Genomic DNA, 15735 nt, shown 5'->3' on the forward strand with positions numbered 1-15735 from the left:
ACCACGATAGTTTTCATTTCAGAAGGCACCCCATAAAAGTCGACCCATAGCTAATAATGGAACTACTAGTCTCCATTACTAACAATTTCCTCTTATATATAGCAATTTATCTAGATTATATATTCACCGTGTGGTCCCGGCATAGAATAAGCCACGCCTTATGTACCCGTGAGTATCGTAAGAGGCAGTAGCAATAAACAACGTTTTTCCAAAGAAGAAATATCTCATTATACACAGCTACAAGTATTTTACGGTATTTTTAGAAAGATATTTACTAAAATTTTGGAATAACTTTATTATTAAAGGAATGCAAATAGCACTGAAATGCATACTGATTAATAAAAAATATATATAATGGCATAGCGTAGCAGACTATTGTAAATTCAAACATTTTTCTTTTTTAGTTTTAGATAAATCTTTAACGAAACAAGTAACCATAATCTCTCATATTTATTTCATAGCTGGTAGAGAATGCATTATGGCATTAAGCTTGCCACTTGTACAAAGTTTTATTGTGCAATAATAAGTAAATAAATATTATAAAAAGAACTCGTGTTTAGCTAGTCATATGCATGCCTCGTGATACGTATTCATCGACAACCATATCAGCTGTGTACGATTGACCTGTGTTGTAACATACTTCATATCGACCTGAAAGGGAAAAAATTCAAATCTACTGCCATTTTTATACTACATCACAATAACCATTTAAAACTTTATTACTGAGTACGAATCTCTTTTCATTACAGGAGAATATTAGCTCATTATTACTCTAAGAAATTAATCCTTTTGAGTAAAAATATATTAATATGTGTGTTAATAAGGGCTCTTACTGAACACTGCAAATTAAACACACATATGGCCCAACTAGGCTTATGCCGAAAAAGTGTTTGCAGATTTTGTCACAGTGAAGAAGAAACTCCGCAGCACTTAATCTGTGGTTGTAGTTCACTCATACATAAACGATACATTTCCTATGGAAAACACACTTTATATCCTGGGGAGATAAAAAAATCATTGCTACAAAAAAAAATCTTACAATTCCTATCATTGATAGGAATTACGGAGAATTTTAAAAAAGGATGAGCACAAAGGAATTTGGAAAGGTCGCAGTGTCACAGGATTTTCTGCCTGAAAATTGCCCGTCTTTTAATAATAATAACCCTATATTATCACGATGAATAGACAGTTTGGTATTGAATTTTACTTCGAGTATTCCTTCTTTTGCACTGGTGCAGATAATGTTTCTTTATATACCTCTTAAGACATTTTAGAAATGCGTGTTAAGCAGGTTTGGGTGTCCTAGATTGTGCTTCCAGATTCATTGAGGATCAGGTGATTGTATGACTCATTTATTACTTATAAGTTTATTACTATATATTTATTTTATATATTACATCTATTACTCCTGTAGACGGGACGAGAACCTCAAATCATTTACAGGGAATTAGTGATGCAGATGGATTACAATCATTATAGAAGAATTCTATGCTCAGCAGTGGACAATAAATGACTGAAATGATATTAATGATTCTTACTGTATTACCACACAGTCTTGATAATGTTAGGAAGTCTTTTCCTCTACCAGTAACGAAATGTAACAAAATTTGAATACTATGTACACGTATTTAGCAGATATAATATTTTTAACTCACGTGTGAATTGTTTCCTCACTCCTAACAAATGTTTTGTACAGTTTGGTCGGCGCGAACTTCCACAGTGGAGCACCGTAGTAGGAGTCCCTCTGTGCCCTGAAATGGGCCTTGACAGCTGTAGCCAGGGTCGCTGCTCTATCCGACATACACCGCTCTAAAAATCCCAAACGAGATCCCAGCATCAAACCGCAGACAGCTGTGAAGTAATAAATAATTCTTACTAATATTGTAAGTGAGAGAATGTCATAATTAAGCGTATTATAATATTATATGTGTAATTAATTTTATGTATGTTTGATAAACAATAGCTTTATTGATTCTGGACCAAATTTTATGATTACTTTTTTAATAGAAGAAGTTTACTTGTATGTTAGTTTTGTAATAATTTTATTAAGATTCAAATGTGTTTATAGTAGACAAAAATCATAAATTATTCAAAGTAGTACACCTGTTTAACGGATTTAGAATTAGCCGGCGTTTTGGCACGCACGTTGGTAAACATGAAACACTACGTTATGTTTACCACTTGTCAAATTCTCATCCGTGAGTTTTAAAATAAATGGCTAAATACCGGCGACGTTTCCCACGTGAACCAAGATAAAAAATATCCACCTATGTTTTAATCTAGAATATAGGGGGAAAAGGATTGTTAGCAATGAAGTTTGACAGCCCCATTGCTAGCAATATACCTTATTAGGTCGACGTTTCCCATCGTGGACGTCACGAAGATAAAAATATATCCACCTATGTTTTAAAAAAATCTAGAATATAAACTATCGGTGTACCAACATCATAATCTGTACGAGAAAATCCATTTTACACGTACCTATACTATTAACAGATGATGAATGATAAGAGAAACAACCAACATCTGAAGGCCAGTTAAAATATTTATCCAACAAATAAAAGAACTTCATTTTCAAAATTGCTGCGACCAATAGTAAACGAATCTGGAAATTAATTTCTCAGTACGCTTGATCCTGAATATCATCACGTCATTCTTATTTCCTTATCGTATTACAATATGAAAATTAGGTAATAAACAAATAAATCTCTCTGTATCATCAACTCATAATATTCATAAAATTTAGAATATCACATACAGGTTTGACATGGAAGAAGAATATTTTAGTTAATTTTAAACTTTCGCATTGTTTACAAACTTATATTGTTTGTTGTTTTGATACGTCTGCAATAAAGAAGCGAATATGTAGGTACTATTTACCTGTAAAGGCTTTTACATCGCGTTAAGTCCCAATTGTGTATTTAAAATAAGAATAGTATAGCCTACTTTCTAACCTAGATACATGGACGAAATCGCAGATTCAGCTCGTATGATGTTTACTTCTAATTAGCTATTTTCGGAGTATTTTTAGCAATATATAATTCGATATTATCAATAATTAGTTCTAATAGTGAACTTGTATCAGCAACTTTAACCTATTTACTCATAAAGACAAAACTTCCGGCCATCGGTTGATAAGCAATTTAGTTATGATGCACTCCAAGCATTTCTAATGGCAAATATCTACATAGATACCACCCACACACGCGCACCACGTCTGCGCTATTATGAGTATACTTAAGTTATTGCTAGTGTTGTCCAATTGCATTTGAATTCGAATAAAATGATTTTAGTATTGAATTCTTGAAGATTACTAAAAAATAAATATAACGTAGATATTTGTAAATAAATTTAAGATTTTGCTCAGCGACGTAAAAACAGCTTCTTCAATCGTCACAAAATTAAAATGGGACAATACGAAAGTAAAAAAGTTTCCTATATTTATACCCATTTATATATAAGAAAGGTACATTTTTTACATATGAAATCCAAAATTTTCTGTGTCATTTTTTATTTAATGTTTCATTATATAAGTTACCAGCTAAACACATCTCAACGTTTTAATCTCCGATAAAGAGACCTAATCTAATATTAAAATTATAAAAAAAATTAAAGGGAGTATTATTACCTCCCTACATAGCACCTACATTTTTACTTAAATTATACATTATCTATTATTATCTGTTATTTATCTATAAAGATTACATTGTTGCAATTCAATATCTATCTCTGTACTAAATTTCATTATATTCCGTGCGGTTCATAATGTTCAGGTATTCTTTACAGTTTAGCATTATTAGACCTAAAATTTAGTAACATGTTGCAGCACTATTAGTTATCGCTTATCGCATAGAGTTATGTCTGCAATGCCTGACCTATATTTTGTATTATCTTTAACGTCACTTCGCATCATATTCTCGTCATAAAATTATGCGATTTACTGAACACTACAAGAACAATGACGTATTTCATTGCATTTTACAACCGTTTTATATAATCAGTTCAAAAATACCAGATATTTTTATGTGACCTTGTTTACCTCCCAATGATATTGTTAGTTCACATAAATATGTACCTATACCTATTCTCGGACGCCAGACGCGCAATTATCTAACTCGTCAACTTACTAATCAAATTGTTTATTGTGTGTGAACTTACTATTTATTCTATTTCATAAATCTATTTTTTATTATAAATGTAAGAAATAATAGTTTAAAAAAAAAAACGTTTATAATACATAGATAGATACTCTTTATTGTTTCCTTCGAAAGATTACAGTAGTAAATTTATTATAAATCAATTACAAAAAAAGATTACACTGGACGGCCTTATCGCTAAAAGCGATCTCTTCCAATCAACCTTTGGATGGAGAAGAATAATTATAAAAAATTTTATTAGAGACACGAAAGTCTGTTCGTTTTTTTTTATTATTATATCAGCCGTTAACTGTCTACTGCTGAACATAGGCATTCCTTATCAGAGGAGTTTTGCTAGTAGTTGCCACGCTTGGCAGGCAGACTGGCAACTTCAATTAGTCCTTGATGATGTTTTAAGAGGGACGCTGCTGTCCATCCCTCCCAAATGATAATATATAAATGTTCATTTTAACTTACTGATTCATACTTAAATAAATCCATATATATACATAAATACAATTTCATACACGTACATAATATAATTATAAAAATAAATGTAATTTTAGTCCCTAAAATTAATTATACCTATAGAATCGTATCAATTTATTTTTCTAATAAAAAGTCAATTTTAAATAAAGCTAAATATATAAAAAATGGACACATAAAAACCAATTGCAATATATTTATAAAACCAGTATGAATATATTGCAAAACAATTTAAATAGCACTAAAATATCTCTCAATGAAGAGAACTGCGCATAAAAATGTTTATATTAAAGTGTATAATCTCATAATTATCGTAAGTGATTGTAATATATTCACATTCAGCTATAAATATAATATATAGTATATTATATAGCGATAGGAACTGAGGACAGCTCATACTTATGAAATAGGTATTCATACTTCACTCGAAAGATGAAAGGAATAATCAATTACACTATTACAATAAGTCACAGTTCAAATATATATAATATGCAGAATAATAACCCTGAAATTATTTTTATCAGTAATGCCATGCCTACAATCACGTGTACGTACATATAACAGCACAATATTATCTACAACTTTATTGAAAGTAAAATATTATATATATGTAGGTACATTTTTCTCTCAATAAAATCTTAGATAAGTAACTTATATATTTACCATAAATACTGTGATAATTTCCTATGGCAAATTATCGTAATCTCTTATGTAACGACAAATATCAATATACAGTACAAAAAGTATAGGATCTGGAAACTTGAAATTTAATCACTCACCAGTTTCTTTTACAGTAATGCACTAGTATTTTATCAAAAACGCTAACCACCTACTCGATGGAAAATGGCAACCATCGCTTATGAACATAAATATATATATGAATAATATCATGAACATCGCAAAACATAAGTACCTTGCATGCGATAATAAAGAAATATAAAATAATATAAATATTTTATATAAAGAATTTTGAAAATTTTCACGATAGTGGGAGAAGATACGGTATAGTAGGCCACAGTCCAATCACTATATGTAATTGTATTCCTACTGAATGGAAAATAAAACCAAAGCTTTTAGAAAGGGAAAGGTTTCGAGTTGGCAAATTATTACAAAAGTAACATAAAAGAATAACGCAAAAACAACATACAAAACTGTTTGCAAATAAGTTGCAACGAAAGAATTCTCTTACAACACTCATAAAATACAATAGAACATTCTAAGAGAGATTCTATCCGTTCTTCCCCTAAATGTTCTTGTCAAATTTATGTTCTGTAAAAACGTAATAAGGACCATTTTCTTACCAAACAAAAAGTAGAGATATAAAGGAAGAATAATCTGTTTCTCAATAATAAATAAGTTGACTTACACTCCAGTCCCATCCTGTTGGTAAGCTGATCGAAGCCGTGAACAGTCCCGTCAGGTTTTCGACAAGAATGCAGAAGATTTAAGAAGTCGTCACAAATATTGTTCAACTCAGGAATAAAGCCTTGCATTGTGTGAGGACTCGTGAGTTCCGCTGTGAGATTACGACGAAGGTGGTACCATTTCTCTCCTTGCCTATAAAGAGATATATACTGTCTAAAACAGATAATCCTTACTAATACTATAAATGTGAAAGTAAGTTCATTTCTTTATTACCAGTGTCTTAACGGCTTAACCAATCGTCATGAAATTTGCTATACAAATACTATATATTGTTTGGGGGGAAAGGGATTGTTAGTGATGGAGACAGAATCCCATTGCTTGCAATATACCCAACCAGGTCGACCTCCTCACGGTTCCCCCTGGAAACTATCATGGTTAATTCCTGATGAATTCATCATGATAGGCTAACTGATCTGTTTTCATTCTCATCTATCACTCTTCACTGGTGCTCCGCCAGAATATCCCGTTAGCGCAGGCGGGGTTACCATACCATTTTCATCCATAAAAAAATACTATATGTAATAGAGAAGGACTATTATTTATTCCGGCAATCAAGATATCCCGATCGCAAGTTTGTAAATATTTACAATTATTTTAAAACGTATCACATGCAATTGTAAATACCAATATGGAGTATATCAGTATCTGCAGTTCACAATAGTTGTTTGTCTACTTTTTTAAATTAATAAATATATTTTGCACTTAAGTATATATGTATACATATTAGATTATATATACATGTATGCCTTTTAATATATATATTCGCTGTGAGATCTGCTATATTATTTAATGTTAGTATTAAAATCTATTCACTCTTTTATTGTATAATCTATTTATTGTACCTATTATGTACCATAAGACTTTTTATTGATTCCTGTCATTTCTATTAATAAATATTACCACATCGCCTTTTTGTAGGTACTTTAAATTAATTTTAAGTTAGAACTAGAATATAATCGATGAGTCAATATATCCAATCAAAGTGTAAAAAAAACTGGATCCAATTTGTGCCATTACATACAGGAAATGCCATACAACATTGCACAGCTCTAAAAATACTCAACAAGCATTGTTTGGATTTTAAGAGTAGGTAGAATAGGAACCTACGTGACCGGTGATTAGAGCCTTGTCAAAATATTCCGCATAATAATACTACCTACCTATCTATTTTTACACATATTGAATCTGAACAACATTTTGCATGAAAGGTCGAAGGTCGGAATTAAAAAAAATCTTAATGATGATATATACGTCAAAGATCAATAGTCTGGCTATAAATTATATAAAAAAAAAACCAAGCGATCTCGTGATCTTAAAAAAATTGTTTAGTGATTTTAAAAAAGTGTTTCCATAATCTATGTATTCTTAATAATAACTGACCATAAAAAATATGTCCTTCTTTATACAATGTTATTATGACAAACTTCTTGTACTTTCAACACAAGAATCGATTTCTAAAACCTAGACTTAGTATAACGCTTAAAACAGTTATAAATACTCCATATGCTATTACCAGGTGGAAGAACCAATTAAAAAAAAGTCTGACGCATTGATTTTTCATATTGTACGCAAGTATCACAGTTAAAGTTATATTATTATGAAATAATAAAAGTACGATTTGTGTAATAATATTCGTTATTTATAAAATTTAATGTCTCTCGAAAAACTTTTTGAAAAAATTAAACCGTTTTTTTCAAAGCATTTCTAAAGAGATACTCTATCTAGATGTTATTGATCTATCAAAGCCAATTCCTTTTTTTTATCATTATTTTTACAGTTTTGTTATTGTATTTAATTAGTAAATATTGACATTTACTCGTAGCATGTTGTGTTGTAATCATTGCAACACAAATTACATACATTATATATTTTTTCTTATTTGTTAGATACTAAAAATCAACACTGAAGATGAGGATGATTGCTCTTAGTAAATAAGTAACAGTACAAGTACGGGGAAAAAGGAATTGTTAACAATAGGTTCTCAAGGCAATATACCCTATGAGGTCGAACTCTCTAGGTTCCCCCTAAAACTAATAGTGGTTAATTCTTATTGAATCTGTCACGATTAGCCTAATAACCTACGTCCATAAAGATAATTCTATCATCTTCCACTGATACCCCGCCAGCATATACCAATAGCACAGGCGGGATTACCATTCCATTTTCATCTATTAAAAAAAAACAGACTTTAAATAAATAAATGATAGAAACACTAACTCATTAACAAGTCCCGTAGAAGCATATCTGTCTGGTCTACTCCTCCTATAGACCTGCACTATTTCTGTAGGTGGACGGTATGGCCTCTTCGCTGGTGTCCGGAGCACAGCCTCGAGCGCAGCCCGTTCAGCTATTGATACCACAGCGGTGCCCCCTGGCGCTCTTTCCACGAACACCGGCCCGTAACGCCTGAACATGTCTGCGTGCAAATCTCTCATTGTGACAGCGAGGGTATAAACAAAAAAATACTACAATACGACCGATTAATTGTCAAACTTAATTCGTCAGTTTTTAAATATTTTTTATTTGCATTTTTAAAGTACTAAATCAAGTGCAACAATAACGAATAAAAGCAAAGACCAATGTAGATGATGTTACGCAATTATTTCAGTCATCTTTATGTATATTATATTCTTTGTTCTAATCAGAGATATTTTATTTACTTATTACAAATCACATTGGAAATATTATTCTTGCTACCATTAAATGCATTTACTGACAAATCATTTTTAGTGGAAAATTACTTAATTTATGCCAAGTCCATAAATAATAAGCAGAGAAAACTCATGAGAGAGTTATAAAAATTAATCACTCGCTTAATTTTTCAAGCCGACCCATGAATACACACCGGTCCCGTGTCCTTACAAATGGTAGATATACCAACGTTTCAACAACAAATGTCGTTCAATTGGAAAATCCAATACGGGTATAACTGTAAAGCGATACATCAAAACTCATTCTACCTGCATCTCACCTTCGTATGCTTCGTGTAACTTATTCATTTTGTATCTGCTCCAGAAGAGCCATCTTGTGCCTAAGAATGGCAGCGCTGGCGGACCGGGCAGGCAGATGTCTTCCTTAGGATCTACGACCCGAGTTAAGAGGGCTGCGGCGGCCACCAGCAGCGCTGTCACCAACAGAATCAATGTTGGGATCCCCAAGCCGGTCCAATCCGTTAGTGGAGGTGACATCCTCTGTTCAAAAAACATATCTCTAGATTAATACAATTAACAATTTATATTGTAGGTAATACTGAAATAAATAGGCTAAGATATTTATTACTGTAACACTCGAGGGCATAAGCCAGAACATCTAGACCTGAGACAATTTAGGGAAATTCATTTTATAAATTATCACGACCGAGAATCGCCATCGAATCGCGATCGAAACACTGCGCCAACCACTTTATGACGCCCGCATAGAAATTAAGAACCATTACAGTTAATAACGCAATATTTATGAAATGGTAAATAAGTTTACTGCTTCAAAATTTTTAACGTACTCTTAAATCATAAGCAACGTTGTTCTGTAACCATCAAAACGCTTTTGTCTAGAACTTTCCAGAAATAAAAGTTGTTTTAAATAAAAATTTTCCCATCTAAACACAGAATACGATTCTTAGACAGACTTAAAATTTTAAAAGCTGTTACCCATTCAAGTAAAATATTTAAAATTTAAATAAAAACGACGTGTTTGATAGACTTTTCTTTTTTACTTAATAAATTCCAAATGCACTTGAGAAATTACCACATTAGATATTTGACATTTGATTAAAATTTGTTGAGTTGCAGTTAATAACATTAAATATAGGTTACCTTCTTAACTCACTTCTAACTTAGAACCTAGGCTTTTAGTTAATGCCTAGTTGTACCTACATGACATATATAAGACAAAATACAATACCCCTAATAAGTAATAGTAGATAGTTACCAAATCACTACATAGTATAAAACAAAGTCGCTGTCGCTATCTGTCCGTCCCTATGTATGCTTAAATCTTTAAACCTACGCAATGGATTTTGAACCGGTTTTTTTAATAGATAGAGTGATTCAGGAGAAAGGTTATATATATATATATATATATATATATATATATATATATATATATATATATATATATATATATATATATATATATATATAATACATGCATAATATTGTAGAGAAACACTGATAAATTTAGAGGTTTCTAATGTGATGTCGTAAATAAACACATTTTTTTGCGTTTACATTGCAAATGCTGGCTGAACCCCACGATAACCGTGCAAAACTGGTGCAGGTCGCTAGTATTAAATAAACTAATTTAGGAAATATTATCCTAGGTAGACAAAACAATTGTAAATATCAAGTGGATACTTGAGTACTAAAAATGTTTTTTTTTTTAATTGAATATTCACTTTTTGAATAGCGTACAAAACGCTGATTGTACTATATAAACGGTTAGACGACCGGTTTTTATTTAATTACTCATTGATCGATATTGACCCGCTGGATTTGCATGTGCTAAGATTTTGTTTGCGACGCGGTCGTTCACCCGCGAGTCAGCGGCACCGAGGTGACGACGGAGCCAATACGCAATGCCGCTGTTGACTGATGGTAGTGCAGCGCCTTGACATTGGTTTTACGCAACAGACGCACGTTATGTAACGTTATGCGGCACAGCCAGCGGCAACGCAGCTATGAGGCACACGCAACGTCAACGCCCGCTGACTACGCGATAGCATTTATCGGAATTGCGACTGTATTTATTAAGAATTTGCAGATTTTTATAGAGTAATAATGTTAATGTGTCTACGATATCACAATCCAAGGGCATAGACGTAACAATCCACTGCAACTTTTCCTGCACAATACACTCCCTAAGATATTTTCGCCGCGTGGAAGTATTTTATTATAGTTAGATATAATTTACATTTGACTAAGGAATAAATACAAGTGTCTATTAGTGAAAGAATTTTCAGCGTCTGTTTAGTAGGTTCAAGATATAATTAATAGTGATGGGGACAGTGAAAATTGTGATCAGTTAAAGCCTTTTTAAAATTATTAACAATTTTACAGTAAAAGCACGATGATCTTACTAATATAATAAAATTATAACTAAACAATGTCTATATATAAGAGATAATTAAGAAAAAAATATATGAGGAGTCTTAGTAAAAGCAATAGGATATTTTTTAGAAATTTTTAATCTATTTCTTTGGGTTTCGTGTACTTAGCGTACAGTAAAGAAAAAATAGTTGTGAAATATAAAAGTTCAAATTTACCAAAGTTCCATACACACTTTCTACCTCCTTTTTAGCCACGTAGGGATGAATTTTGAAAAGTTTTGTGTTTGGTTTTTGTTTTTATAACTTTAATACATAGTTTTGGATCAAAAACTCAGCCAAAAATTTTCTGTTTATAATAATAATATTAACATAAACAACCAATAGGTATTATTTATATCTGATGGTTACATCAAAGACCTGCCGGATATACAAGTTTTTCTACATACATAACGGGCTCAGAGGATCGCCTTGCTTTGGGTATAACGGAATTTTATTTTCCAAAACCCGTTGCAACTGTAAATGAATACCTCTAAAGCTGCAACATAATAATATAGATAACTATTTGTGCTTATCTTAACAGTTTCAAGTATAGGTATTATTTATATAAGCACATGAAGTACCTACCTACATAAAAATATAATCTAGCTTATTTATTTTTACACCGATATCAGATACGTGAACCTCGTATGCAATTCAGAATAGCATAATATTTAATACCACGTGTAGTAATTAAGTAAATTATAATATGAATTAACATGACATTCTGTGTCAAAAATCTGGGAGCATTAATAGAGAGTATAAATATAGCGTGTATATATAGTTAGAGAGTAAAGATATATGTAGTGACCCCGTACGGGCAAGCGCAGTGTGGGGCGACCCCCCACTAGATGGAATGACGACCTGAAATGCATTGCAGGGAATCAGTGGATGCAGGTGGCTCAAGACCGTTCTTTATAGCAGTCTACGAGGGAGGCTTATGTCCAGCAGTAGACGGATAATGACTGAAATGATAATGAATGATAGATATAGCGTAGCATATACCGTAACCGGAGGGAGACTTTGTACAAAAGTCGATTGCTTGGGTACTTCTGTCCCATTCGTGTTTCAACCGTGAAGCAGTTGTGTTTATATGGCTGTGTTTCGGTTTGAAGGGTGGGATATGGCATGAATTTACAGGGTACAGAGGAATAACATCCGAGTCCTCAGGAATGGCAACGCATGGGGGGTATCATGGGCGAACCAGTATACTCTGTTATGTCCATGGTACCACTTATGTCTATAGGCGACGGTTACCACTTTCCATCAGGTGGGCCATCAGCTTGTTTGCCATTCTAAGTTGTATAAAAAAAAGCATATAACATGGAGAGGTAACATCAACAACTCCCTATATTGGGGGAGTTGTCAGTAGTTGCCACGCGCGGCAGGCAGGTAAGCAAACGCAGTTAGGTTTGTAGATATTTTAAGAGGGACGGATGTTTTAGTCCCCTGTTGCGATACCCACGGAAAAGGAAGGGATGACCTATTCTACTCCGAGACCACACGGGACCAGATCGTGATGTATAAATTAATAAATACCTAATTGATCGGCAATCGCTTAAATGGGTATTTCATAAATTATACGATTTTATAATAGCACGCCCATGATATCGTCATGAATCGACAGAAAATCAAAGAGAAATGCGTAAATTGCACATAAATTTTGCTGTCCTATTAGAATTCTATCTCGTAAAATTGTCTTGTGCCATTTTGTGCCACGATTAATTACACCTAAAATACTATAGTTCAATACATAAGTTTAAATTTAGATCGTAATCAATGATTTTAAAATTATAACTGACAGATTATTTGAGTTATGTATTCATATAATTCAAAAAGAAACCTTATAACTTCATCATTTTTAACTACAACTAACAAATATTAACAGACTAATGTCTGGCCCTCTATTATAACATGATAAATTTCTTTATGAACTTTTATAGGAAAATGAAAAAGCGAACCTAGGGTAACCATAAGGAAACTAGAGTAGGTACACTTTTTTAGAAACCTCCCCACGCTCTAAACTTCTTAAATGTGATTTATATTACAGAATTAATAAAAAATCACGACCATCTTACAATGTAAATAAATATAAATAGTTTATCTTATCTAAAGTAGTTATCGATTTAATTATAACAAGGTTTCTTTTATTCAGGGTTAAATGTGATAAATTAAGTAATTTTAATAGAATTGCACATGAATTACATATTGCGTGTAAATATAAAAAAAATATATTTACACGCAAAATGTAGCATAAAAACATTTGATAATTTTGATAATGGAAGTCAATCTTGTCCACTATATATTTAATCTAAATTAATTAATTTGTAGCTAGAATAAAAATGTAAAAGTTTTTTTTTTTTCTTTTTTAGAAAAAAAAAAACACTTTATTTCTAAAACTTAATTATAATTGAATATACATATGCCAAAAACGTTTACAACATATGGCAAAATTAAAAAGAAAATCATATTATTTAAAATATTTACATTAATACTGCAACAATAGTATACATAACTAACATCGAAATGATAGTCCGGTCAAAAACATTAATTGAAATGTATTTTGTCTCATGACCTAATTAAAGAAGCAGACTACACTTTTTAAATTACACTTGGCATTCATTCATATGCATTCTTTATTAATCAGTCACTTATTTGATTTCCTTTATGGTGTTGTGCAATGTTGTCATTTTGTATAGCTATGGAAAGACCCTAACTCCTTAGACAAGCGATATATGTACCTATTTCATGCATACAATAACGTGTCTATAAACAGATTCTATAACGATATAACTATTTCAAAAATTAAATCATACCACAGACTCCTCTATTAGCAGAATGTAAAGAATTATGAAAGCAAAATATTTTCCTCGCAGTTGGTCCCTATTGCAAATAATGTACATTTTTAGTTTGACCTCCATGTGGATCCACGTGATTTATTTCTAGTGAATTCGTCACAATGGACCAACTCATTTGACTTTATCCTAATCTGTCATTCCTCACAGGTACCACGCCAGCGTAAACCGCTCGCGCAGGCGAGATTACCATGCCTTTATCGTCCATAAAAGAAAAAAAAACTATAAAATGAATATTCAAACAGGTAACATATAACAATTCTGAGTATAACTGGATACGAATGCATAAATATGGTTTGGCAATCTCTTCACAGCTCAAACTTTTGACTTTTAAATTCATGTTTGATTTAATCTAATTTATTGTCATTTACTTCATAATAGAAGGTAACGTAATTTAAAATAGCAGCATTCAATGAAGGTGGCCTAGAAACTTATGACACAAGAGGGCACCATTTTAATACAATTACTACTCATAACCGTAGTAAGTAGTAACAAATATTTTGCTATGCAAGCAAATAAATTAGGTAGATTATAGACTTTACCGTTGCAATCATTGACAATTTGCTGAATAATACCTACCAATATTTTTTCCATCTATATCCCACTTTTTACATATTTTTTTACCATCTATATCCCACGTCTTTACCCACGTGAATCAGTATTTTACGTATCCCATATGCTAAGTTAAAATACTGGTGTATTAAATTTCATTTAAATCAGTTCACTTGAATTTGCCTGAAATTGTAATAAACACACATCCATACATCTAACGTTACAAACTTGCGCATTTATAATATTAATAAGATTTAAGACAAGCGATAAGATTTTAAATAGTAACTAGTAGTTACAATTTATCCATAAAGGGAAATAAAAATGTAATGCCATACCATGCCTAATCTTCTTAATAATATTTTCTGTATATACGATTTTAATTTAATAGCGTGCCAACGTTCTCGCGTCACCTTGAAAATTAGAATACTTCAATATTATATGTTGAAAATTTATTAATTTTAATAATATAATTATGATCTATTTAACTATAAGTTTTAGAGAAAGATATAAATAAAAATATATAAATATAGTTATAATATAGAAAGAGAATAGTACTATTCTTAATCTATGAGATACATACAAATACATACATCACAAATATTGCAAAACAAATACGTATCTTTTAGGTGAGTAGGTACACCTTTTTATCTATACTAATCTTCTATTAACTTTTTATCCAATATGATAATAAATTTGCCATGTGGTTCCGACATAGAATGAGCCACCCCTTCCTTTTCCGTGGGTGTCGATTGAGGCGACTAAAGGAACTTAAGTCAATGGATAAGCAGCAGCGTTCCATTTTAAATATCACCAAGAACCTAACTGCGATTGACAGCCCGCCTCCTAAGCGTGACAACTACTGGCAAAACCTCTCTTGTAGAGGAAGCCTATGTTCAGCAGTGGACTAACTGTCCATTGCTGAACGGCTGTTATGAAAAAAGTTATTATAATTAATGGAAAAACTTAAGAACATTCATCTATTTTTTTTAATTTTTGGAAATACTAATATTCTTAAGTAGCTACTTGTTATTATTATGTATTAAGAAGGCAGCCAGATAAACAAACTACTATTTCTCTAATCATATACCTACAGCTGTACAGCTGCTTAGTAAATTTGGCGTGACACGTAAACAGATAGGCAGACATTTGTCCCCCAAATAACAAGTCGTAACTTACTTCTAAAATAACTAAAGTTGAAGGT

General features: G+C 31.8%; 1 protein-coding gene across 2 annotated transcripts in view; it reads right to left on the reverse strand.

Moving 5' to 3' along the window:
* Nucleotides 1-15735, reverse strand: part of LOC113520314 (ecdysone 20-monooxygenase) — a 34825-nt gene that overhangs the window by 5352 nt on the left and 13738 nt on the right. For both annotated transcript variants that reach the window (XM_031914599.2, XM_026905615.3), the window contains exons 2-5: nucleotides 9019-9238; nucleotides 8265-8463; nucleotides 5989-6179; nucleotides 1656-1851 (exon numbers count right to left, since the gene is read on the reverse strand). In XM_031914599.2, the coding sequence (XP_031770459.1) occupies nucleotides 1656-1851; nucleotides 5989-6179; nucleotides 8265-8463; nucleotides 9019-9235 (803 nt within the window). In that variant the 5' untranslated portion in view covers nucleotides 9236-9238. The remainder of the gene's footprint in view (nucleotides 1-1655; nucleotides 1852-5988; nucleotides 6180-8264; nucleotides 8464-9018; nucleotides 9239-15735) is intronic.

This window comes from Galleria mellonella, unplaced genomic scaffold (assembly GCF_026898425.1).
Source record: "Galleria mellonella isolate WM207_F2 unplaced genomic scaffold, CSIRO_AGI_GalMel_v1 utg40, whole genome shotgun sequence".
NCBI lineage: Eukaryota > Metazoa > Arthropoda > Insecta > Lepidoptera > Pyralidae > Galleria > Galleria mellonella.